At 41.6% G+C, this 27,016-nt stretch overlaps 1 protein-coding gene across 2 annotated transcripts in view; it reads left to right on the top strand.

Moving 5' to 3' along the window:
• VWF (von Willebrand factor) overlaps positions 1-27,016 on the top strand; it is a 171,836-nt gene that overhangs the window by 103,654 nt on the left and 41,166 nt on the right. For both annotated transcript variants that reach the window (XM_032254537.1, XM_032254536.1), the window contains exons 27-34: positions 204-339; positions 2,769-4,147; positions 5,866-5,982; positions 6,080-6,220; positions 6,504-6,647; positions 10,278-10,442; positions 11,459-11,502; positions 11,787-11,964. In XM_032254537.1, coding sequence (XP_032110428.1) covers positions 204-339; positions 2,769-4,147; positions 5,866-5,982; positions 6,080-6,220; positions 6,504-6,647; positions 10,278-10,442; positions 11,459-11,502; positions 11,787-11,964 — 2,304 coding nt within the window. The remainder of the gene's footprint in view (positions 1-203; positions 340-2,768; positions 4,148-5,865; positions 5,983-6,079; positions 6,221-6,503; positions 6,648-10,277; positions 10,443-11,458; positions 11,503-11,786; positions 11,965-27,016) is intronic.

Here is a 27,016-nt window from a genome sequence, read left to right as displayed (position 1 = left end):
GGTAGGGTGAAGAATCCCTCCCAGTTTGGCAGAGGGATCAATCAAGGCACAAGGAGGAAAGATGCTTCCTGAGTGGCGGGGGGTGACCCCCTGGGCGCGGGCAGGAGGAGTTGGCTTCTAGGGGAGGCCCTTTTAGTTAAAAGTGAGGCTTCCTTGTGGGAAAGGGGAGCATTTTGGTTCCTAATGGCAGCTTTCTTGTGCAGGGAAAATCCTGGATGAGCTTTTGCAGACCTGCATCAACCCTGAAGACTGCCCGGTGTGTGAGGTGGCTGGCCGGCGTTTAGCCTCAGGAAAGAAAGTCACCTTGAATCCCAGTGACCCTGAGCACTGCCAGATTTGGTAAAACAGATTCCTGGGTTGTTTGAAGTGATGGGTCTTACTGCCTCCTCTGGGGGCCAGCTCAGAGACTAGGTTTTGGGTAAAAAGCCCTCTCTACGTGAGTTGAGAGATTGAGTTTCTTGTATTTGTTTATTTATTTAATTCATTATTTAGTATAGTTATTGCTTTGTTTGTTCCTGGAGTTTGCTACTTTTTCTTTAGGGATGGACTAGACGACTGCTTCTTCCACATGTATTTCTTACTAGGTTTTTAAGTCCTAAGAGGTTTTTGCTTTTCTCACTGAAGGTGAAGTATGATCACTTACTGTCCTTGTAGGTTATGGCTAGTCTGAGTACAGGTGTCTATAAAAATCAGATTTCTTTTTTGAGATGGCGTCTCGCTCTGTCTTCCAGGCTGGAGTGCAGTGGCGCGATCTTGGCTCACTGCAACCTCTGGTTCCCGGGTTCAAGTGATTCTCCTGCCTCAGCCTCCCGGTGACCCCATACCTGGCTAATTTTTTGTTTTATCAGTGGAGACAGAGTTTCACCGTGTTAGTCAAGATGGTCTCAATCTCCTGTCCTTGTGATCTGCTCGCCTCAACCTCCCAAAGTGCTGGAACTACAGGCATCAGCCACCCCCCGGCCAAAAAATTAGATTTCTCTTTTACTTGCGGTGGGGACTCAGGAGAGGAAAGTGAGATGGAACCTAGGGCTCTCAGGGTAACAGGAACATCGTCGGGGCCACAGTCAGGTCGCAGGGTGTGGCTTTCATAGTGGGGAGGGAAGGTGCTTGTTGCTGTCACCCTGAGTTCTCACTGGACTTGCCTATGGGAAACTGGCCTTTTGGGAGGTGAGGAGGCCTCAGGGTGAGCTCTGAGCCTTCTGATGTCCTGCCCACAAGTAGGGAACATTTATTAAAATCCTGATCTATTCAGCACCACTCCCTGACACTGTTCAAGCCCTCTGGGAACTTAAACTTGAGAACGTAAATTCGCTGTGGAGGGGCTATGGCCACAGCTGCCAGAGTCAGATCCTGCCTCCGCCATCTGTACAAACAAGAGTGAACACTGCCTGGGGTGAGTTTTCTAGCAAACACAGGAAACTAGAAAGTATGTCACTCACGCACCGTTAACCTGGGATTGAAGCAATAAATCTCACGGATCACAGGAAGGAGGAATTAACTTCCTAGTAAGATTCTGCCTGCGCTCCATCTCTGTGCTGAAATAGGGACTGGAGGGAGCAAAGGATGGGGTGATTCTGATGCTGGCTTGGGGTTCTGTGCCAAAAGGGCATGAGAGCTTCGAGCCCTCTCCCCACCTCCTTCGCTGGCACACGGGCAGAAGCAGCCGCCATGGTGCATACTGAAGCTGCAGGCAGTGTGTGGATAGTAGTGCCACACAGCAGGCTGGGGGCATGGCCTGGCGTCAAGCCACAGGGGGTCACTTCCCAGGCTCAGGGCACTGCCGCCTTGTCAGCTTTACTGGGGGTCCTGAAGGCCAGGTTCCTCCAAGGCTGAGGGTACACAGAGGAGATGCTCCTGGCGCACATTGGTCTCCACCCCAGGGCCACTTGACTTTGCCTGCGGTCTGGCGGGCCTTGCCGCGTTCCAGGACACTGGCAAAAAGGTGATGTTACCAGCAGAGCCTGGAACTTCGGCCTGGTAGCATAGGAATTTGTGTGTGGGGCCACTGCTCTGCTACAGGCTTGTGGTGTGTGCTTGAGGCTGGGCACAGAGCCTGGCCAGTAACTGCACGTGAGAGGTGCTCACCCCACGTCTGCTGGAGGAACCAGTGAGTGTCTTTTCCTAGGCCTAACACCTTGGGGACCCCTGTCTGCTACTCCCAAATAATTTATTCTGCCAGATGAAGCGGAGGTTTTGAATCTTTATTCATCTTTCCACAGTGTTTTTGCTCCAGTGTTTTCTCTTTCTTAGGGCCCAACATATTAAACATGTTTTAAAACTCATGCAAGTTACGTTCTGTTAGAATATGTACTGTAGAGCATTTATCTTCAACAGAACATCGACAAGCACAGCTTAGCGTCCACATTTCCGTAGCAGTTCTTCTTGGAGACACTTGTAAGAAGACTTGGATTATAATTAAGTATTCATGTTGCTAAAGATGTAGGTTGAAAAGAAATCAGCTTTGAGTGGCTGTGTACATGGTCTAGAATAACATTTGTCTTTTTCATGTCTTAGGATGGGCTAAAGCTTTGGTTTCTAGAATTGAAGGAAGTCTGCTCTGTGTGTGTTTTGGAGGGTGGCATGCTATTTGGGGACTGATGTTAAATAGTGACATCTCACTTGGATGTGGAATGGTCCATGGGCTCTCAAGTTCACATGGAAAAGGAAGGAGATTCTATGGGAATGTGCAAGTGGTCCTACACTGCAGGGCTCAGAAGTGTCCATAGGTTCTTCCTGAACCATTTCAATTTCTTTGCTCTTTGCCGCAGCCACTGTGATGGCGTCAACCTCACCTGTGAAGCCTGCCAGGAGCCGGGAGGCCTGGTGATGCCTCCCACAGATGCCCCGGTGAGCCCCACCACTCCGTACATGGAGGACGTCTCGGAAGCGCCCTTGCATGACTTCTACTGCAGCAAGCTACTGGACCTGGTCTTCCTGCTGGATGGCTCCTCCAGGCTGACTGAGGCTGAGTTTGAAGTGCTGAAGGCCTTCGTGGTGGACATGATGGAGCGGCTGCGCATCTCCCAGAAGTGGGTCCGCGTGGCCGTGGTGGAGTACCACGATGGCTCCCACGCCTACATCGGGCTCAAGGACCGGAAGCGACCGTCAGAGCTGCGGCGCATTGCCAGCCAGGTGAAGTATGCGGGCAGCCAGGTGGCCTCCACTAGTGAGGTCTTGAAATACACACTGTTCCAAATCTTCGGCAAGATCGACCGCCCTGAAGCCTCCCGTATCATCCTGCTCCTCATGGCCAGCCAGGAGCCCCAGCGGATGTCCCGGAACTTTGCCCGCTACGTCCAGGGCCTGAAGAATAAGAAGGTCACCGTGATCCCGGTGGGCATTGGGCCCCATGCCAACCTCAAGCAGATCCGCCTCATTGAGAAACAGGGCCCTGAGAACAAGGCCTTCGTGCTGAGTGGTGTGGATGAGCTGGAGCAGCAAAGGGACGAGATTGTTAGCTACCTTTGCGACCTTGCCCCTGAAGCCCGTCCCCCCACCATGCCCCCCCACATGGCACAAGTCACCGTGGGCCCCGGGCTCTTGGCAGTTTCACCCTCGGGACACAAGAGGAAATCCATGGTTCTGGATGTGGCGTTTGTCCTGGAAGGATCAGACAAAATTGGCGAAGCTGACTTCAACAGGACCAAGGAGTTCATGGAGGAGGTGATTCAGCGGATGGATGTGGGCCAGGACGGCATCCATGTCACGGTGCTGCAGTACTCCTACATGGTGACCGTGGAGTACCCCTTCAGCGAGGCACAGTCCAAAGGGGACATCTTGCAGCGGGTGCGAGAGATCCGCTACCAGGGTGGCAACAGGACCAACACTGGGCTGGCCCTGCAGTACCTCTCTGAGCACAGCTTCTTGGTCAGCCAGGGCGACCGGGAGCAGGCGCCCAACCTGGTCTACATGGTCACTGGAAATCCTGCCTCTGATGAGATCAAGAGATTGCCTGGAGACATCCAGGTGGTGCCCATTGGAGTGGGCCCTCATGCCAACGTGCAGGAGCTGGAGAGGATCGGCTGGCCCAATGCCCCCATCCTCATCCAGGATTTTGAGACACTCCCCCGAGAGGCTCCTGACCTGGTGCTGCAGAGGTGCTGCTCCGGAGAGGGGCTGCAGATCCCCACCCTTGCCCCTGCCCCTGGTACGCTGGTGCCTTGTGTGCAGGTGGGAGGGCTGGGCGAGGGCTGGCGTGGCCTTGGGGCTGCATGCATCTGCCGAGATATGACTAGGGTTCTAATCCTGGCTTCCCTGCTCTGTGCCCTTGGTTGAACCTTGCCTTCAAAGGGCTTGTGTTTCTCCGCCTCCCTGGCAGAGAGGTGCAAGGTGATCCTCTCTTGGGGGAAGATCTTTTCTTATTGTGTGTGCTTATGTACATTCAGAGGTAATGCAAGGCTATTGTTAACATTTAAGTAATACCAGTAAGGAGTAAAAAAACAAATGCAAGTTTTACTTTATCACACAGCCTCTTTCCCACCCGATGCCACCCTCTGCCTCCAAGGTAATCTCTGTTAAAGCTGGTGACGATAAGCTCCCTTTTGACCACACTGGGTAGGTGGAATTATTCTGAGCAGCCGACATTCTTCAGGGCGAGACCAGGAGGTCAGGTGCCAATAGGAGGCGCAGTCTTCAGATTCTGGAGGTAGACTGCCATAGTTTGAATCTTGTCTCTGCCACTTGCTAGCTGGGTAATTTTGGGCAAGTACTTAACCTCTTTGCATATCAGTTTCCTCAACTATAAAATGAGGATAATAATGGTACCTACGTGCTTAAAACAGTATCTGGCACATGACAAGTGCTCAAAAAACAAAAAAATTCGTGCTCCCACTGCTGTTATTATGACCTTTTACTGACACTGGCATCTAATCCCTTCCTAGATCCTGAACATCTTTATTTGGTGTGTTTGAGGTCATCCCAGAATCGAATCCCTGGCGGTTTTTTTGATTTTTGAGATGGAATTTCACTCTTGCTGCCCAGGCTAGAGTACAATGACATGATCTCAGCTCACCACAACCTCTGCTTCTCAGGATCAAGCAAGCCTCCTGCCTCGGCCTCCTGAGTAGCTGGGATTACAGGCATGCGCCACCACGCTTGGCTAATTTTGTATTTTTAGTAGAGACAGGGTTTCTCCATGTTGGTCAGGCTGGCCTCGAACCCCCAATCTCAGGTGATCCACCTGCTTTGGCTTCCCAAACTGCTGGGATTACAGGCATGAGCCACCGCACCTGGCCTATAACTAACTTTTTAGTATCTCTTGAGTCTCATACTTGTCAGTGCTTTTGTTTCTTTGTTTTTGTTTTTAATCAGAACCATAGATTTATTTAAATTCTTGTAATATTTCTGCTGAGGAAAACAACAATTACATCATTGTATCAAATCTCAGATGTGCTCAGACACTAACAGGAGCACTAGGCATTTACATCTGGAGTAGTCACAGTACGTTCACCTGCCCTGCAAGACCTGAGGACGCAGCGGCTCATTGTCCAGGCAGAGGCTGCCGTTCCATTTCCTTTTGCAGTTTCCCTATATTGCCAGACCAGTGTTTTACTCAATTCTTGAAGAGTGGCAGCCCCCTGTTACCAAGAAGTCCATGCCTTTTATTCGTAGGCATTTAAACTTCCTTTGGGTAGAATTGGAGTCTTCCCAATGTCTCCGAAGCTGAGATAGTCAGGCCGCAGGAACTCCATCTCCCCCATCCCCTCCTCCCTGGCCTACGTTGTCCTTGCATTCATGAAGGCACCCTCCCCTTGGTGTGCCACATGGTCAGCATGCCCTGCAGATCCTATTGGATGTAAGGCTGTAGGCCTGGCGGCCACTGTCCCCACATACACCTGCGTGCTCACCCTCCTGGTTGTTTTGTAGATTGCAGCCAGCCCCTGGACGTGGTCCTTCTCCTGGATGGCTCCTCCAGCTCTCCAGCATCTTATTTTGATGAAATGAAGAGTTTTGCCAAGGCTTTCATTTCAAAAGCCAAGTTAGGTGAGTGAGGGAGGCACCTGAAGCTGCAGGTGACCAAGAGGATCTTTTGGGGGCTCCACTTGATTCAAAATAATCCCCATTTTCTCTTTCCGTTTAGGGCCTCATCTCACTCGGGTGTCAGTGCTCCAGTATGGAAGCATCACCACCATTGATGTGCCATGGAATGTGGCCACGGAGAAGGCCCAATTGCTGAGCCTCGTGGACGTCATGCAGCGGGAGGGAGGCCCCAGCCAAATCGGTAATGTTGGTGCCACGGGCTGCAGGCAGGACCTGCGTTCTGGTCTTAATTTTTGGCATAAGTGACTGTGTGACCGTGGCCAGTCACTTTGCCCCTTAGCCTTCGTTTCTTCTCCTGGAAAGTGAGAGGCCAGATGCTCTTCCAGGTCTCTTCTAGACCTCAACTGGGTGTTCCTCAGAGTCTGTGAGTCATTCAGCTTTTGAGTGACTTAAGGATCCACCATGAGATAGGGTGTCCAGCTGCAGTCAGTGCTTACTTGGCGTGATCTCTTCTCTGTCCTCAGGGAGTGGTTTGGACTTTGCTGTGCGGTACTTGACTTCGGAAGTGCACGGTGCCAGGCCGGGAGCCTCGAAGGCGGTGGTCCTCCTCGTCACGGATGTCTCTGTGGATTCAGTGGGTGCAGCAGCTGATGCCGCCAGGGCCAACAGTAAGAATCTGGTGTACAGTCCTCAATTCAGGACGGCAAGACTTCAGAAATGATAAAGGATTACAAGTGGGCTGGGGTTACTTTTGGATGTATATTAAATATGGCTGATATTAAATATGCTCAGTACCCACCTCTGGCCTGGTTTCAAACAACAGGAAATTACTCCAAATCAGTACGTGATTTGGAAACCAAGCAAGAGTAAGTGTATGTTGATCCTATATCTTTATAACCTTTAATTTCTCCACATTTTCCCTTTGTGTCCAGGGGTGATCATACCTCTATGCCCTTTCTTTCTAAAGTAGGATTCATGGTCTCTTACTAAAATGTCACGTTTTAGGCCAGAGTGATTCACTGTGGGGCCTTGAGAACCAGTGGGGACCTTCATGTGTTCAGAGTTCTTTCCCGGTACCAGGCTAATGGGCTTGGCAGGGTTGAATGGATAAGAGGCAAAGAATCATGCTGTAGGAAAGGGAAGGATCCAGATGTCCAGCCTTGTGCTCCATAAGAACATGTGCTTATCATATTCTTAATATCAGCAGGATGTGAGCTGGGACAGGTGGTAGAGTCTAAGGGACCACCTTCCAGCTGAGGAAGGTCTGGGTGAGTAGAGTGACATTGAGTCCCCTCGTGGGCTCCTGGAAAACTTATATTTATCTCCTGGGAGCTCTGTCAGAACCCTGTATTTTCTCTGCTGTCTTCCTGATGTTCTTCCTGAGAAAGTTATTTACTCCATTCTCTGTGCCACATATGAGCTACTCGAAATGTGCAAAGCATATTGTGTTGTATTTGTAACATATCTGTTCCTTGCAAAAAACTAAGAGTTCTTAAGGCCGGGCGCAGTGGCTCACGCCTGTAATCCCAGCACTTTGGGAGGCCGAGGCGGGTGGATCATGAGGTCAAGAGATCAAGACCATCCTGGTCAACATGGTGAAACCCCGTCTCTACTAAAAATACAAAAATTAGCTGGGCATGGTGGCGCACGCCTGTAGTCCCAGCTACTCGGGAGGCTGAGGCAGGAGAATTGCCTGAACCCAGGAGGCGGAGGTTGTGGTGAGCCAAGATCGTGCCATTGCACTCCAGCCTGGGGAACAAGAGTGAAACTCCGTCTCAAAAAAAAAAAAAAAACAAAAAAAAACTAAGAGTTCTTTGAAGGCAAGGGAAGATCTTGCTTATTTTTTTATCATCTGTGTATGATGCACAAAATAGATGACCATTTAACCTTTGTTGAATGAATGAATGTGACATGTTTATGAAATCTATTTTTTTTTTTTTTGAGATAGAGTTTTGCTCTTGTTGCCCAGGCAATGGCACGATCTTGGCTCGCTGCAACCTCTGCCTCCCGGGTTCAAGGGATTCCCTGACCTCAGCCTCATGAGTAGCCAGGATTACAGGCATGCATCACCATGCCTGGCTAATTTTTTGTATTTTTAGTAGAGACAGGGTTTCTCCATGTTGGTCAGGCTGGTCTCGAACTCCCAACCTCAGGTGATCTGTCCGTTGGGACCCCCAAAGTGCTGGGATGACAGGTGTGAGTTGCCGTGCCCGGCCTTGAGGGTAAAGGACACTAAAAGGGAAAGGGTATATATTTGGATGATATGACGAACTTACAAGAGCTGAACAGTTGCTAGTGGAAAATACTGTCCGACATGAAGCACATTGCAAATACTTAGAACTTTCTAGAGAACTGAATTGAGGAATTTCAGGATGGAGATTTTTCTCCTTTAGTATCAAGAAAGAAAGATTTTCATCCGGAAAGGAGGCAGTTGTGGTCTGGAGGAAGCCGGCATGATCCAGAGCAACTCATTTAGCTGTCCACAGCCTCAGTTTCTCCTGTGAAAATGAGCATGTGCATTCTCCAGGCTCAGCCCTGTGGTATTTTCTCTTCTCTTCTTTTTTTTTTTTTTTTGAGACTGAGTCTCGCTCTGTCCCCCAGGCTGGACTGCAGTGGTGTGATCTCGGCTCATCGCAACCTCTGCCTCCTGGTCCAAGCAGTTCTCTTCCCGAGTAGCTGGGACTACAGGCACACACCGCAACATCCGGCTAATTGTATTTTAGTAGAGACTGGGGTTCACCGTGTTGCCCAGGCTGGTCTTGAACTCCTGAACTAAGGCAACCCACCCGCCTCGGCCTTCCAAAGTGCTGGGATTACAGGCCTGAGCCACCGCGCCCAGCCCTCTTCTCTTCTTATAGACGCTCCCTTGATGGCCTAGTTCAGTGTCATGGGTCTAAATACATTTATACATCTCTGCCTTTGAAATTTGTATCTCCAGCCTTAACCTTGCACCTCAACTCAGCTTGCATGTTTTAACAGCCAATTTAACTAAACTGATTTTTACACCCATCTTTCTCATCTTAGAAAATGGCAATTCCAACCTTCCAGTTGTTCAGTTCAAAAAGCCCAGCATCCTTGATTCTTCTTTTTTTTGTTCCTGATACCTCCATGCAAGCTCCATCTTCAAAATACATTGAGAGTCACACCACTCCACACCGTGTCCACCAGGGTCACCTCAATCCAAGTCCCCGTGATCTCTCACCTGGACTGCTGAAATAGCTGTCTAACTGAAACCCCAGCTTCCACCTTTGTCCCCTGCAGTTCATTCTCAGCACAGCAGTTGTATGGCCCTTTAAAATCAGTCAGCTCCTGTCCCTCTGCTCTGTGGTCTTGGCTGGCTTTCTTTCATTCACAGAACATGGTGAATCCTTACTGTGGCCAGTGGAGCATTGACTGATCCATGCCCATTCCCTCTCTTGCTTTTCCCTCTCTCTCCAGCCCCTGGGAGCATGCAGTCACACTTCTGCTCTGCGGCCTTTGCACTCACTGTTCTCTCTGCTTGGGATGTCTCTCCCTCGACATCTTGGCTCCTTCCATCCTTATGTCAGGCCTCTGCTCAGATGCCATGTTTTCACCAAACACTATGTAACCACCAGAGACGCAACAGTAACCCACAGCTCAGCCCTGGGCATTCCCATCCTCCTTAGCTCATTTTGTTTCTTCCTCTTTTCTTTTCTTTTTGAGACAAAGACTTGCTTTGTCATCCAGGCTGGAGTATACAGTGGCGCGATCTCGGCTCACTGCAACCTCCGCCTCCAGGGTTCAAGCGATTCTCCTGCCTCAGCCTCCCGAGTAGCTGGAACTACAGGCTCGTGCCACCATGCCCGAATACTTTTTTGTATTTTTAGTAGAGATGGGGTTTCACCATGTTAGCTAGGATGGTCTCGATCTTCTGACCTCGTGATCTGCCCACCTTGGCCTCCCAAAGTGCTGGGACTACAAGCGTGAGCCACTGCACCCGGCCACATTTTGTTTTTTTCCTAAGCATTTATCCACATCTGAAATTCTGTATATTTACTTGGTTTGTGTGTTTGTTGCCTATCTCTCCATGAGGACAGGAGACAGGGAGGGACTTCATATGCTTGGTTCACTGCTGTATCCTTATTGCTTGCAATGGTATCTGACACAGAGGAGACGCTCATTAGTATCTGTTGACTGAATATCTTCCTCGTAGGGCTGGTGTATGTGACCAGTCTGGAAAACATGAAGCTCTATTCAGATGCTGGGTATCGCGTCAGGATGGTCCATTTGGAGCGCACTTGCCCACAGATCCTTTCTTGTCCCTTTGCCGACCCTAGGAGTGACAGTGTTCCCTATTGGAATTGGAGATCGGTACGAGGCAGCCCAGCTAAGGATCTTGGCAGGCCCAGCAGCTGACTCCAACGTGGTGAGTCTCCAGCGAATCGAAGATCTCCCTACCGTGGTCACCTTGGGCAATTCCTTCCTCCACAAACTGTGCTCTGGTGAGTCTTATAATACCTTTCTTACTCCTCTCAAAAAAACCCTCCAAAACAAACCCACCATAGAAGCAAAAACACCATTCAAGAGACCCTGGGGTGCCCATGCATGAGATTTGGCCTCGAATGGAGATTGTGATGTAGATCAGGACCTTTAAGTTTCTGCTCATGGGAGGTGTATACCACAAACCTCCGTGGGGCCAGCAGGAAGATTTCTGTATATGGTCCTGTTTCCACTCCATTGTCGATGTGAACTTGGCAGAGAAAGCCCAGGCTTATTTGTGCAGAGGGATCTTGGACAAAAGAATCAGAAGATAGAAGCAGGGAACCTCAGCGTCCTGTAGATTATGGTCTTCTTTCCCATGGCCCTAGACTCACTCTCAACATGGGTATAAAGGGTTTTAGAAATACAGTAACATGGAGACTCACATCAAAGTACCATAGTTTAGGTTGATTTTTCATTAGAAACAAAAAAACATGCTTTGTTTTTTGAGCCTGGGTTTGTATATTTTCCCATTGCTAGCTGTAAGTCAAAACTTGCATGGCTACTGTCCTTCAGGGGAATAAGTCAATGCAAGTTTGCCCTTAAGGGCAATAACCCTATGCAAGTTTTGACGTATAGCTAATAACATTAACTATATGGAGAGATGGCAACTCTCCTGGTAGGAATCTTCAAGTAGATCTCTTTCAGGTTTCCAGTATCTGGCTTCATCCCCACTTTCCCCATCCCTGGCAGTGATCTACATGTGAACCAGGATAATGACGGCATAAACTGTGGCTATTACCGTATTATCACTGATGTTGGTATTGTAATTATCAACCACAGAGCATGTCTGAAGAGCCACAGGATGACCACCTCTTAGCCTTGCATCCCTATGTCTCCACTGTTAAACTCATTCAGATTCTTTTCAGAGTTAAGTTGACTTCAAAAACTAGACCAGGTTGCTTAAGCAGACATTGTGAATGGTTTAGAATTTCTGGGTGATAGATGGGAACTAAAGTCTTATTTGTGTCTGTTGCAGGGTTTGTTAGGATTTGCATGGATGAGGATGGGAATGAGAAGAGGGTAAGTTCCTTTCTGTTGACTTTGAAAGAAAGATCAGAGATGTGTTTGGGGCTCTTTTTCCCACTGGTTAATTTTTCCTCCTTTGGTCTTAGGCCAATTCTTCCTCTTACTGTCATCCTGGTGTTTTTTTGGGATCTTGTGTTTTGCTTCCTGTCTCATGTACAAGAGGCCTCCTTGCTGTGTAGGCCTGTGTTCAATACTAGGGGTCAGCTGTCCGGCAGATGGGTTCAGAGTTGGAGGACCTCATCGTATTCCCTGCCTGAATCTGCTGTCTTCTTCTGCAGCCTGGGGATGTCTGGACCTTGCCAGACCAGTGCCACACCGTAACCTGCCAGCCAGATGGCCAGACCTTGCTGAAGAGTCATCGGGTCAACTGTGACCGGGGGCCGAGGCCTTCATGCCCCAACAACCAGTCCCCTGTTAAAGTGGAAGAAACATGTGGCTGCCGCTGGACCTGCCCCTGTGAGTTCTTTGCTTCTCCAGCCTGGACAATGTCAAAGAGGCAGTGCTTTTATCTTGGCTGTGCAGAAAAGTAGAGCAGACACCAACCAGCCCAGAAGTGCCCTTTCCTTCCTTACCACATGCGCAGTGCTACCTTCACTCCACTTCCTCCCTCCTGTGCTCTCTGGACATGCTTTCAGCCAGTCTCAGGGATCACTGCCCTTTTTCTCTGTCTTTGGAGGGCACTTCCCCAGATTATGTATAACCAGAAGGAAGAATCACTTTTCTGAGGTCAGTGTTCAGCTTGGCTCTTTGCAAGTCAACCTTTAGTAATCTATGTATTCAGGGAATAGCAGTGGAAGTATAGCAGTGAGAGAGACACTTCCAGAAAACTCTCCAACCACACCGATAGCAACAGTACTATCCAAGGTGGCCTGGAATGAGAGGAGGAAATATTTAAGTCCATCTCATGTGCACTTGTGGAGAGCATTTCATGCATGGGCTGGGTTAACCTTCTGTCTCATGTTTGGGAGAAATAACTTTATGGTGACCGTAACTCAGTAGTGGATTGTAATCTTTCTGCTGAACAGACATAATTGGTGGGATGCAATCAAAACTATGTTCTAGCTCACTCTCCCTTTAGAATTTATTTAGTGAGATAAATTTCCCTCTTGGTGTAGTTGAAAACTCCACAAGACCTTACATTGTTTCTGCTTATTTATGTTCATTCATAAAGAATTCTATAATTACTTTGTCATAAAACAAAGTCTCAATTGATAATTGGATGCCCACTCTTGTGTAATAATCATAACTTTGAATTTGATAAGAGTTAAAACACCTCCCAGTCCCAATTTGGGCTGCCTACCTCTGGGAAAGAGGATATGGTCAGCTTTCTTCTGTACAAAGAGCTTTGCCTTTTTTGATTAAAAGCATATCCTGGAAATTACTCGATGTCATTTCAAAGAGAGCTTCCTAGTACTTTACTGTGTACCATAGGTTACCCAACTGTTCTTCTATGTGTGTGCATTTAGGCTGTTTCCAGTATTTTGTAATGACAGAGTAAACCTGAATATGTGAATTTTCATATGGTTGGAGGTGTGTCTTCAGAGTAGATTCCTAGAAGTGAGATTCTTGGGTCAAAAGATAGGTGTATATGCAGTTCCCCTTAGATATTCCCAGATTCTCCTCCAACAGGAGAGGCGTGGTTGTGTAAAACTGGAATTTCCATCAGTTTGCTTTTTCATCAGCAAGGTATGAGAGTGCATGCTTCCCCACAGCCTTGGTAAGAGAGTGTATTGCTACAGTTTTTATTTTTTGCAAATTTCTTACTTTTCAGGTAAGAAATGGTATCTCAGTGTACTTGAAATTTATTTCTCTAGTGATGAGTGAGGTTAAACATTTTTTCATATGTTTGACTGCCATTTTATGTCTATTTTTGTGGATTTTCTGCTCATGCCTTCCCCTGTTTTCCCATTAGAAAATTGTGGTAAAAAACACATAACATGAGATCTACCACATTAATAAATGTTCAAATGCGCAATACAATATTGTTAGCTATTTGCAAGTTGTACAGCAGATCTCTAGAGCTTTTTTATTTTGTGTAACTGAAACCACGCCCATTGAATGGCAGCTTCCCATTGTCCCCTTCCCCTAAGCCCCTGTGACCACCATTCTGCTTTTTGCTTCTATGAATTTGACTATTTTAGATACCCCCTATAAGTGGATTCATGCAGTGGTTGTCCTTCTGTGACTGGCTTATTTCACTTAGCTTAATGCCCTCAAAGTTCATCTGTATTGTGGCATATGAAAGGATTTCCTTCTTTCTGAAGACTGAATAATATTCCATTGCATGTATATACCACATTTGCTTTATCCATTTGTCCACTGATGCACATTTGGATTGTTTCCACCTCTTGGCTATTGTGAATAATGTTGCAATGAAATTGCAATGCATGGAAATTATACAACTCCTACAAGAAAACACAAGAACTTTATAATGAGTGGAAGAGTAGGTATCTTTTTGAGATCCTGATTTCAGTGCTTTCAGATGAATACCCAGAAGTGGGATTGCTGGATCATATGCTAATACTGGTTTTAATTTTTTGAGGAATCTTCTCACTGTTCTCCATAGTGGCTACACCACTTTGCATTCCCACCAACAATGCACAAGGGTTTCAGTTTCTCCACATTCTTGCTAGCACTTGGTATTTCCTGGTATATGCCTGTGTGTTTGATAATGGCCATTCTAACATGTCTGAGGTGATATCTCATTATGGTTTTGATTTGCACTTCCCTGATGATCAGTAATGTTGGATACATATTTTTTCATATAATTGACTTTTTCTGTGTCTCTTTGGAGAAATGTCTTTTCAAGTCCTTTGCTCATTTTTAAATTTGGGTTTTATATATATATATATATATATATATATATATATATATATATATAATTTTATTTTATTTTATTTTTTCCCCATTTATTTATTTTATTGCATTTTAGGTTTTGGGGTACAAGTGAAGAACATGCAAAATTGTTGCATAGGTACACACGTGGCAGTGTGATTTGCTGCCTTCCTCCCCTTCACCTACATCTGGCATTTCTTCCCTTGCTATCTCTCCCCAGCTCCCCACCCCCCACTGTCCCTTCCCTATTTCCCCCTGACAGACCCCAGTGTGTGATGCTCCCTTCCCTGTGTCCATGTGTTCTCCTTGTTCAACACCCACCTATGAGTGAGAACATGCGGTGTTTGATCTTCTGCTCTTCTGTCAGTTTGCTGAGAATGATGGTTTCCAGGTTCATCCATGTCCCTACAAAGGACACAAACTCATCGTTTTTGATGGCTGCATAATATTCCATGGTGTATATGTGCCACATTTTCCCTATCCAGTCTATCGTCGATGGGCATTTGGGTTGGTTCCAGGTCTTTGCTACTGTAAACAGTGCTGCAATGAACATTCGTGTGCACGTGTCCTTATAGTAGAACGATTTGTAATCCTTTGGATATGTACCCAGTAATGGGATTGCTGGGTCAAATGGAATTTCTATTTCTAGGTCCTTGAGGAATCGCCACACTATCTTCCACAATGGTTGAACTAATTTACACTCCCACCAACAGTGTAAAAGTGTTCCTATTTCTCCACATCCTCTCCAGCATCTGTTGTCTCCAGATTTTTTAATGATCGCCATTCTAACTGGCATGAGATGGTATCTCAATGTAGTTTTGATTTGCATTTCTCTGATGACCAGTGATGATGAGCATTTTTTCATATGTTTGTTGGCCTCATGTATGTCTTTTTTTGTAAAGTGTCTGTTCATATCCTTTGCCCACTTTTGAGTGGGCTTGTTAGTTTTTTTCTTGTAAATCTGTTTTAGTTCTTTGTAAATTCTGGGTATCAGCCCTTTGTTAGATGGGTAAACTGCAAAAATTTTTTCCCATTCTGTTGGTTGCCGATTCACTCTAATGACTGTTTCTTTTGCTGTGCAGAAGCTGTGAATATTTTTATATATTTTTTAGTGTTGCGTTGTATGCATTCCTAATATATTTTGGATATTAACCGTTCATCAGAAGTATGGTTTGCAAATATTTTCCTCCATTCTGCAGGCTGCCTTGTTATTCTGTTGACTGTTTCTTTTGCTGCACAGAAGTTTTTTAGTTTGATGTAGTCCCACTTGTCTATTTTTGCTTTTGTTGCCTTGTTTTTGGCAATGATATCCAAGAAATCATCACCAAGACCAATGCTGTAAATTCTTGTGTTTTCTTTTAGGAGTTTTATAATTTCAGGTTTTATGTTTCAGTGTTTAAATTTGATTTCAGGCTAACTTTGTGTGTGATATAAGATAAGGGTACAGTTTCATTCTTCTTCATGTGGGTAGTGCATTGTTGGTGTAGAGAAACAACTGGTCTTGTAGGTTGATTTTCTATTCTGCAATTGAATTTGTTTTAGCAGATTTGTTTCAACTTTGCTGAATTTGCTAACAATTTTTTTGGAGACATCTTTAGAGTATTTTACACGTAAGATCATGTTATCTGCAAATAGAGATAATTTTTCTTCTTTCCTGATGTGACTGACTTTTATATCTTCTTGATTCATTGCTCTAGCTAAGACTTCTTGTACTATGTTGAATAGAAGTGGTGAGAATGGGCATCCTTGCCGTCTTCCTGATTAGAGAAAAACTTTTAGTTTTGCAGTATTCAGTGTGATGTTATCTGTGGTATTTTCATAAATGGCTTTTATTTTGTTGAGGTAATTTCCTTCTATTCTTAGTTTATTGAATGTTTTAATCATGAAATGATGTTTGAATTTTGACAAATCTTTTTCTGCATCTGTTGAGATGATAGTGTGATTTTTATCCTTTGTTCTGTTAATGCTATGTATCACATTTATTGATTTTTAGACGTTGAACCATTCTCATGTCTGAGGGATAAATCACACACAGTCAGACTGTATGATTCTTTGTGCTATTGAATTCAGTTTGCTATCATTTTGTTGAGGATTTTCGCACCTGTATTCATTAGGAATATTGACTTGTAGTTTTTTTATATTTTTTTTAATGTAAAGTCTGTGTTTGGCTTTGCTATCAGGGTAATTCTGGCTTCATAAAGTAGAGAGTTTGAGAAAGATTGGCATTAATTATTCTTTAAATCTTTGGTAGAATTGTCCAGTGAAAGCATCTGAGCTCTTCTTTGTTGGGAGATTATGATTACTAATTTGATCTCCTTACTAATTGTGGGACTGTTCAGATTTTCTGTTTCTTCATCATTCAGTCCTGGTAGGTTGTATGTTTCAGGGATTTCTTTAGGTTATCCAATTTGTTAGTGTATAATGGTTCATAGTAGTCTCCTACAGCCCTTTTTATTTCTGTGCCATCAATTGCAATATCCTCTCTTTTATTTCTGATTTTATTTATTTGAGTCTTCTCTTTTTGTCTTGGTTAATCTAGCTAAAGGTTTGTTAATTTTGTTGACCTTTAAAAAAACCAATTCTAAGTTTTGTTGCTATTTTGTATTCTATATTTCATTTAATTTTCCTCAAATCTTTATTATTGCCTTCCTTCTGCTAACTTAAAGCTTAGTTTATTCATTTTCTAGTTCCATATGTTGTAAAATTAGATTATTTGAGATCTTTTTTGCTGTAGACATTTACTGCTGTAAACTTTCCTCTTATTACTGCTTTTGCTGTTTCCCATAAGCTTTGCTATGTTGTGCTTTAGTTTTTGTTTTTCTCAAAATATTTTCTGATTTTCTTTTGATTTCTTAAAAAACTCATTGGTTTTTCAAGAGTGTTGCTTAATTTCTACATATTAGAGAACTTTCTGAAATTATTTCTATTAGCAGTGTCTCATTTCATTCTGTTGTGGTCAGAAAAGATATTTGGCTTGATTTTAATCTCTTTAAATTTGTTAAGATTCATTTTGTGGACTAGCATGTGACTTTTTCTGGAGACTGTTCTATGCGTGTTTGAAAAGAATGTATATTTTGCTGTTGTTGGGTAGAATGTTCTGTGCTTGTCTGATAGGTCCACTTGAGCCATAATGTTTGAGTTCTCCGTTTCCTTATTGATCTTCTGTCAATAGATACTAAAATCTGTCAGTAGATATTAAAATTTCTCACTATTATGTTGTTATATTGTTATCATCAGTTCTGTTAATATTTGCTTCACATTGTGTGCTTTAATACTGGGTGCATATATATTTATAATTATTATATCTTCCTTGTGAATTGATGCCTTGATCACTGTATAATGTCTGCTTTTTGTCTCTTATGACCATCTTTGGCTTAAAGTCCATTCTGTCTAAGTATGGCTACCTGTGCTCTCTTTCAGTTAACATTGGCATGAAATATCTTTTTCCATCTTTTCACTTTCAACCTATGTGCATCCTTAAATCTAAAGCGAGTCTCTTGTAGACAGCATATAGTTGGATCTTGTTTGTTTATGTATGTATGTATGTATGCATGTATTTAGATGGAGTCTCACTCTGTCGTCCAGGCTGGAATGCAGTGGCATAATCTTGGTTCACTGCAACTTCCGCCTCCTGGGTTCAAGTGATTCTCCTGCCTCAGCCTTCCAAGTAGCTGGGACTACAGGTGCATGCCACCATGCCTGGCTAATTTTTTGTATTTTTAGTAGAATGGAGTTTCACTGTGTTAGCCAGGATGGTCTTGATCTCCTGACCTTGTGATCTGTCCACCTTGGCCTCCCAAAATGCTGGGATTGCAAGCATGAGCCACCACGTCTGGCCCTTTTATTTTATTTTATTTTATTTTAGATTCATTTCACCCACTTTGTAGCTTTTGATTGAAGAGCTTATTCTATTTATACTTAAAGTAACTACTGATAGGGAAGGACTTACTGTTGCTATTTTGGTAACTATTTTTGGTCTGTGTTGTAGCTTTTTAACCCCTCTTTTCTATTCTTGCTACCCTTTGTGTTTCATGGATTTTTGGTGGGAGGGGGGGTTGGGAGGGGTGAGGGCGTAATGATGAGATTTGATTCCTTTCTCATTTCCTTTCGTGTATCTTCTATAGGCTTTTTTTTGTTTGTTTGTTTTTGTGGTTACCATGAAGCTTACATAAAACAACCTATACTTACAACAGTCTATTCTAAGCGTGTAACAACTTAATTTCAATTGCACACAAAAACTCTACTCTTTTTCTGCCTCTCCCCTACTGTATGTTATTTATGTCACAAATTACATTTTTTAATGTTGTATATTCACTAACTGATTTTTATAGTGATAGCTATTTTTATAACTCTCTTTTAAGCTCTATTCCAGAATTAAAAGATTTACACACTGTCATTACAGTATTAAAATATTCTATATTTGTTTATATCTTTACCTTCACCAGGAACTTTATACTTTCATATGTTTTCATGTTGCTGCCTAGCATTCTTTTATTTCAACGTGATGGACTCCCTTTAGCATTTCTTATAAGGCAGATATAGTGATAATGAACTCTTTCAGCTTTTGTTCACATGGGAAAGTCTTTATTTCCCCTCCATTTTTATTTTACTTTATTTATTTATTTTTTTGAGACTGAGTCTCACTTTATCACCCAGGCTGGAGTGCAGTGGCACAATCTTGGTTCACTGCAACCTCCAGCTCTGGGATTCAAGCACTTCTCTGCCTCAGCCTCCTGAGTAGCTGCGATTACAGGCACCCACCACCATGCCTGGCTAGTTTTTATATTTTTAGTAGAGACGGGGTTTCACCATGTTGGCCAGGCTGGTCTCAAACTCCTGACCTCAAGTGATCCACCTGCCTCGGCCTCCCAAAGTGCTGGGATTACAGGAATGAGCCACTGCACCTGGCCTCCCTTCCATTTTTGAAAGGCTGTTTTTCTAGAGATAGTATTCTTGGCTGGCCATTGTTTTCTTTTGAATATATCATCCAACTCCCTTCTGGCTTACAAGATTACTGCTGATAAATTCGTTAATAGTCTCATAATGGCCCCCTTTCTCTTGCTGCTTTCAAAATTCTCTTTTTATCTTTGACTTTTAACAAATTGATTATAATATATCTTGTATCAGACTTCTTTAAATTCATTCTAGTTGGAGTCTTTTGGACTACTTGATGCTGGATGTGTATTTTCTTCCCTAAATTTGTTCATTATTTCTACTTTCCATTGGGTTTTAATCTTACCCTTTATTTTAAATATTGGAACTATTAGTCCATTACCTGTCATATAGGTTGCAGTACTATTTATTGACATGTCAATTTTTGCCCCTAGTGATGTGAGATAACACTTTAATCATATATTAAATTTACATATGTGCATGGGCTTATTTCTGAACTTTTTTTCTGATTCCACTTATTGTAAGCTCTCCGTATACCAGAACTCCACTGTCTTAATTACCACACTGTCTTAATTAGAGGAAATACCTCTAGTGTTTTGTCATTAAAGGCTTTACAGTATGTTTTAGTGCCTGGTAGGACTAGTACCTCCACATAGTTTTATTCTAAAGTATTTCCCTGGCTGTTCTTTTATGTTTGTTTTTCTCATATAAACTTTAGTGTCAACTTGTTTACCTCCATAAAAAGTTTGTTGGTATTTTTTATTGGAATTGCATTAAATTTATACATTAACTTTATACATTAATTTAACTTGATACATTAAATTTAACTTTGGAAGAGCTGGCATTTTTATGATGTTAAATCATCCCATCCAAGAACAACTATGTCCACTTATTCAAGCCGACTTCTTGTCTTCTACAAGTGTTTTAGGGTTTATTCACTTGGGTTTTGCACATTTCTTGCTAAGTTCATTCCAAGTATTGAATCTTCTTTGTTGCTATTGTAAATGAGATTTTTTTCTCTCCATTATGTTCTTTACTTATCGTTTGTGTATGTAAGGGGCATTGATATATGTATGTTAATTTGATATCCTATAGCTTTACTGAATTCCTTTGTTATTGAGTTAGTTTAAGCCTGGATTCTCTAGGGTTTTCTGGGTATGATGGTGTATCATTTGAAAGTGGAATTGTTTTTCTTCTTCTTTGTCTATTTTTGTGCCTCCAAGTAATTTCTCTTGCATACTTGCATTAATAAACTTTTTAGTACGATGTTGGATTAACCCTAGCCCTGAGGTCTGGAAACTTATAAAGCCTGGTCATAGTAGTAACCTGTAATTCATGCTAGGAGTCACATGACCATCTAGTCTCAAACTCTACAACATTGACAGCAGTATTCTATTGCATTAAAATGAGCTTTCTTAAAAAAAAAAAGTATCTTATTCCTGATTTTAGTGGAGTATCTTATTCCTGATTTTAGTGGAAATACCTCTAATATTTTGTCATTAAGATTCTGGCTCCAGGGCTGTGTACACACACACACACACACACACACACACACACACACACACACACACACAAACACACACACACACCCCCCACACACACACGCACACTATCATATATTTTATTATATTAAGTAAGTATCCCTCAATTCTCATTTTTGCATGTTTTCTTTTTTGTCAAGAATGATTGTGGAATTTTGGTGTTGGTGAAGGCTTTTTCAGCATCTGTGGAGATAATCACTTGATTTTTTTTCTTGAAGTATATTAATGTGGTATGTTATTTGAAGGGATTTCCTAATGTTGATCCCACTTGGTTATGGTTTGTTATTTTCATAATGTGATGTTGGATTCTGTTTGGTAATATTTTATTTAGTACATTGTTTTTGATATTCATAAGTATTTTTGGTCTGTAATTTTAAAATTTTCTTTAGATTTTCAGTAATATATACCTATAACATAAAATTTACCCTTTTAACTTTTTAACTTTTTTTTTTTTTTTTTTTTGAGATGGAGTCTTGCTCTGTCGCCAGGCTGGAGTGCAGTGGCGCAATCTTGGCTTACTGCAACCTCTGCCTCCTGGGTTCAAGCGATTCTTCCGCCTCAGGCTCCCAAGCAACTGGGACCACAGGCATGTGCCACCACGCCTGGCTAATTTTTATATTTTTAGTAGAGATGGGGTTTCACCATGTTGGCTAGGATGGTCTCCATCTCTTGACCTTGTGATCTTCCCACTTTGGCCTTCCAAAATGCTGGGATTACAGGCGTAAGCCACCGCGCCCGGCCTCTTTTAAGTATTTTTAAGTATATATCCAGTAACATTAAGTACATCCACACTGTGATGCAACCATCACCACCATCCATTGTCAGAACTTTTTTACATCTTGTAAAACTGAAATGCTTTATTCATTAGGCCTCCAGCCCTTGGCAACCACGTTTTGATTTCTGTCTCTGTGAATGAGACTACTCTAAACACCTCCTTTGAGTGGAATCAAACAGCATTTTTCCTACTAGGACTGGCTTATTCCACTTAGCATAATTCTTCAAGGTTCATCCATGTTGTTGTCCTTTGTGTTTAGTTGATTTTTTTTTTTGTAGTGAAACATTTTAACTCCCTTTTTCTTTCTTTTGTGTATATTCTATAGCTATTTTCTTTATGGTTACCATGGGGATTACATTTGACATCCTGAAGTTATAGCGCTGTACTTTGAATTTATACCAGCTCAACTTCAGCAACATACAAAACTCAGCTCACATACAGCTCTGTCCACACAGTGTTTCAGTTATTGATGTCATAAAGTCACGTCTTTATATATTTTTTGTTCAAAAACATAGACGAATATATATATTTAATGCATTAGTCTCTTAAATCATGTAGAAAATAAAAGGGAAAGTTATAAACTAAGATTACAGTAATATCCAGAATTTTTTGGGTTCCTTTTTACGATTTCAATTTCTTTATTGAAGTTTCCATTCTGTTCATACATCATTTTCTTGATTTCGTCTACATCTTCCTTTAGCTCTTTGATAATTTTTAAGACAGTTGTTTTAAAAGCTTTCTTTAGTAAGTCTACCATCTGGTCCTTCTCAGGGGTAGTTTCTGTTGATTTACTACACAAGACAGATTCTTCCAGTGCTATTGTTGTCTAGGTGCGGGGGAGACAGATTTTTGGTGCTTCTTACTCCAGCATCTTCCCTCTGTCTCCCACCCTGTAGGATTTTGTTGTTGTTGTTGGGAGCTGGAATATTTCTTAATCTAGTTTAGATGTCAGTGTTAAAACTTGTTTCATTAAACACTTTAAGAAGTGTTCTCTGTAGGGACATGGATGAACCTGGAAACCATCATTCTCAGCAAACTGACAGAAGAGCAGAAGATCAGACACCGCATGTTCTCACTCATAGGCGGGTGTTGAACAATGAGAACACATGGACACAGGGAGGGGAGCACTACACACTGGGGTCAGTTGGGGGGAAATAGGGGAGGGATGGTGGGAGGCGGGGAGCTGGGGAGAGATAGCAAGGGGAGAAATGCCAGATGTAGGTGATGGGGAGGAAGGCAGCAAATCACACTGCCATGTGTGTACCTATGCAACAATTTTGCATGTTCTTCACATGTACCCCAAAACCTAAAATGCAATAAAATAAATAAATGGGGAAAAAAAAAAAAAGAAGTGTTCTCTCATTTTCAATACTCTGGAACAATTTATGGAGCATCGGGACTATCAGGTCTTTGGAAGTTTAGGAAAATTTCCTTGTGAAATCATTTGGGGTTGGTATTTTGTTTTTTGTTTCTTTTTTTTTTTGGTGGAGTAACTTTCTTTAATTCTTACTAACTTATTCTAATTCTTCCATGTAAATTGGTATGCTTAAGATTTGTCTTCTATCTACGGGAGTTAATTTTGCTAATCTTCATTTTCCTAGAAATTATCCATTTCATCTAGATTTTCAGATTTGTTGTATAGAGGTCTTCGAAGTAGTCCTTTTTTTGAAATTGAAATTTTATTTATTTTTTGTTTGTATATATTCTAGGGTATAACTAAAATTTTCACAGTAATCTTTCAGAGTATTACAAATTCTTTTTAAACAGTGATTTTCCTTTGTCATTTCTTAATTTATATACATGTCTATTATCTTTTTTTCTTGATCACATTAACTAACTCATGATTTGTCTTTCTGGATTTTTTTAAAAATCAAGATTTCAATTTATTATGTTTACTGTTCTCTACTTTATTGATTTCTGCTCTTATCCTTGCTATTTTAGGATTTATTTCCTTGAATTTTCTTTTAGTTTACATTTTGTGCTTTTCTATTTCGTTGGAACTGGGAATTTCATTCATTTTCATTGCTTTATTTTTATTGATAGACGTGTTTACTTTTATGAATTTTCCTCAGATCACTTTATATGTATCCCAATGATTCTGATATGTAGTATTTTTATTATTCTATTATTTATTATTTATTTATTTATTTTCAAAAGAAATTCTGTACTATTGGTTCTTATTGCCCCTTTCACTCAGGATTTATATATAATACATTAAAAAATTTCCAAGTATAAAAATCTTTTTAAACAATAATTAAAACCTTTTTAATCTTACTATTTTCTGACAAGATATTTTTAATAGCTCTACTTTATGGAAGCTACTGTTATTTTCTTCGTGGCTTAATCCATGATCAGTTTTTGTGAAGGTGTATTCTCTACTCTCAGGGTGTAGAGTTTGAGATCCCTCCATCTCTTCCTGCCACCCCTCCCTGAGAACTACCTATTTTGATTTTATTGTTCATGTCTTCTACAGTTTTACTTACCTTTTACCCGTCTTATCTATCTGGTACTGGAAGGGATGTATAAAAGTATCCTGTTATTAGTTTGTCTACCAATATCGCTTTGCTTCTCCTATAGTTTTTGCTTTATAAAGATAGTTGCTGTGTTGTCTGGGGCATAGATATTCACAACTGTTACGGCTTCATTATGAATTACAGTGTTCAGAATGCTCTTATTAGTCACATTCAAACTTTTTTTGGCTAGAATTTTACTTAGTCTGATATCAGAATCTCCATCCCTGTTTTCCTATTTTCTCATATCCTTTTTTGTTCCTTTGCTTTAGCCTTTCTGAGTTTTAGTTATATAGCATATAGTTGGGTCTTGCTTTTGAGCCAAATTGAAAACCTTTTTGTTTTAGTAGACAAGTTAAGCCCATTCTTATTTGTTGCCATCTTGTCTTTGATCTTCCTTTGCCATTATATTTTATAATTACATTTGTTATATTTTTTTATTTATAAATGTGAGGATATGTCATGTATTTGGTGTCTAGGAAGGTTTATGCTTGTGTTCTGGTCATTACCTTTGAAGTTGTACCTTTCTAAAATGCCTTCAGGCTCTTATTTTTAAATCTAATCAAGAAGGGCTTATGGGTACAGAATTCTATTACGTCCTATGTATTTAAAACTGTTTTCTTGTAGTATTGATGCTAGAAGGACACCTTGGCTGAACATAAAATTCTTGATTCACACTTTCTTTCACTGAATTTCTGAAAAACCCTGCTCCATGGTTGCCTTGCTTTGTATATTGCTTTTGAAAATTCTGATACCAATACATTTTTTTTGTCCTTGTAAATTATTTGATCTTTTTGCCTGAAGGCCTGGAAAATTTTTCCTTTATGTTTGAAGTCTAATAGTGTACTGTAATAGGTCTCAGAGTTGACTGTTCTGGGTTAATTTTTCTGGACATCTGGCACATGATTCCCATACATAGGTTTGGTTCTTTTTTGTTTTCCAGAATGTTTTCATGAGTTACAGTCTTTAAGTGTTAGTTCTATTCCATTGTTTTCTTTTCCCCTTTAAGACTCCATTTTTCTTCCTGTCTTATATTTCCATTACTTTTGCTTTGACTTTTGTACTTCCTTCATTAACTCATTTTCATTCTCTTGATTGGTTTCTTGCTTTTCTCTGATGCTCTTTATTAAATTTTTATTTTGATGTCATTTCCCTTGGGTCCTTATAATTTAGTCTTTGTTTCTGAGTTACTTTGTGCTTTTATTGCCCACCCCCACCAAGTTCACTAAATTCTATTTTTATTTATTCTTGTCTTCATTCATTTCTCTTCTTAGTTTTTGAAATTCTGATTCAAGGTGGTTTTCATTTTTGCAGATGTTGGAGTACATTTAATTTAGTTTGAGTGTTGTCTTATAGTTTTCTTCTGTGTCATAGCATTTCGTTTTTTGTTTTTTCCTTTTTGCGGAATTTTCAATAGATGAGGAGTGTTGATTCTCGTTTTCTGATTTTTAAAGAAGGTTTTATAGACTTGCTTAATCTTCTGTTCATTTTGTGAATTTTGGGTTTTACAAGATTTCTAGTTCGGTAACCCTCCCTTGTATCAGTATAGAAAAGTCATTTCCTTAGTGGTGTGTGTGTGTGTGTGTCTCTCTGTGTGTGTGTGTACATGTGTATACTGAAAGGTTGTGTGGCCTCTGATTTTTCAGGTTTTTCTGGAGTCTGACTTTCCCTTTTGCTTGTTTGTCTCCAGTCACTTTCCAAGCACCTTTCCATTTTTTTTTCTCCCACCCCCTCAAAACTATGCTTTTCAGGTTGTCACTGAAAATTGCGTGTGTTTTTAGCACCTGCTCTGGTCTCTTGGGATACTTTAAAATATTTTTGCACTTAGGACGGGCTTTTCTTTCTGGTGCTTGTGGTGGTTACGGAGAAATTTTAGGCTTGCTGCCAGCTCCCTTCTTCTCTGTTCTTTACAGTTTTCCTTGGATTGTCCTTGCTCACGACAAAGTGTAACAGCTAGAGCATGGGAGATTTTTGCTGGGTGGGATTTGGTGTTTTTTATCTTTTACTTTATTTACAGCTATTTTAAAGTTTGGGCATTTTCTTGTTTTCTAGTTATGCAGAAGGCATGCTTTTTTTCATAGTAGTTTAATTTGTTCTTATTGTTTTGCATTGTGTTCAGAGGATATATATCTCTCTGCATATTTCTTTGCCTTGTGGTTTATTTTGTTCTCATGGCCATTGGGGCTGGCTCCTTCATTTGACAATATTAACAACTGGAGTATTGGGGCCCACTTTGGCCACCTGGATGTCTTTTTGAACACTTGCATTTTGCTAACAATTCACTTTAGTATCTGACATCATTACATTTTGACAATCAGTCAAAAGTTTTAATGTAATATTCAATCACAAATATTTGTATTGTCACTTAGAAAGATAATGAGTAAGAAGATGTTGAAGAAAAGGAGAGAGATGAGATAAAATGATTCCAGGAGATATTTATGAATGATATAGTTTACCCTGTGATAATATTTTATAACTGCGCAGTAACATTTTATTATATAACTCTAATGTATTAATTTTTAATTGGTTCAACCTAACTTTCTCTATGTCCTGAACATTGGAATGTGTTAATATGTGTGGCTTATTAAAGCTAATCACTAAACTGGGGTATAATGTGATGGTTTGTTGGGAGGTAATTTGGTATTCTGGAGATGGAGGGACCTCAGGTTTTGATATACCTACAACACAGCAGTTTACAAGCTGTTGAATTCCTTTTACGGCTTATTTGTAAAGATTTGGAGATCTGTTTGTTAGACATGCACATGTGAGTCATGCACTATTAGGCATTTCATCTATAGTGCAACTAATGCTCACAATAATACTAAAAGGTATCTATTATAGGCCTGTTATGCAGAGGAGATAGGAGAGGATCACTGAAGTTAAGTAACTGACCTAAGGTCGCAGTACAAGGAAGTGAAACAGCAGTCCACCTCTGGTTTCTCTGGCTGTAAAGT

This window comes from Sapajus apella, unplaced genomic scaffold (assembly GCF_009761245.1).
Source record: "Sapajus apella isolate SASKATOON/1434 unplaced genomic scaffold, GSC_monkey_1.0 scaffold86, whole genome shotgun sequence".
In the NCBI taxonomy this organism is placed as follows: Eukaryota; Metazoa; Chordata; class Mammalia; order Primates; family Cebidae; genus Sapajus; species Sapajus apella.
This window is presented reverse-complemented; position numbering and strand designations above follow the sequence as displayed.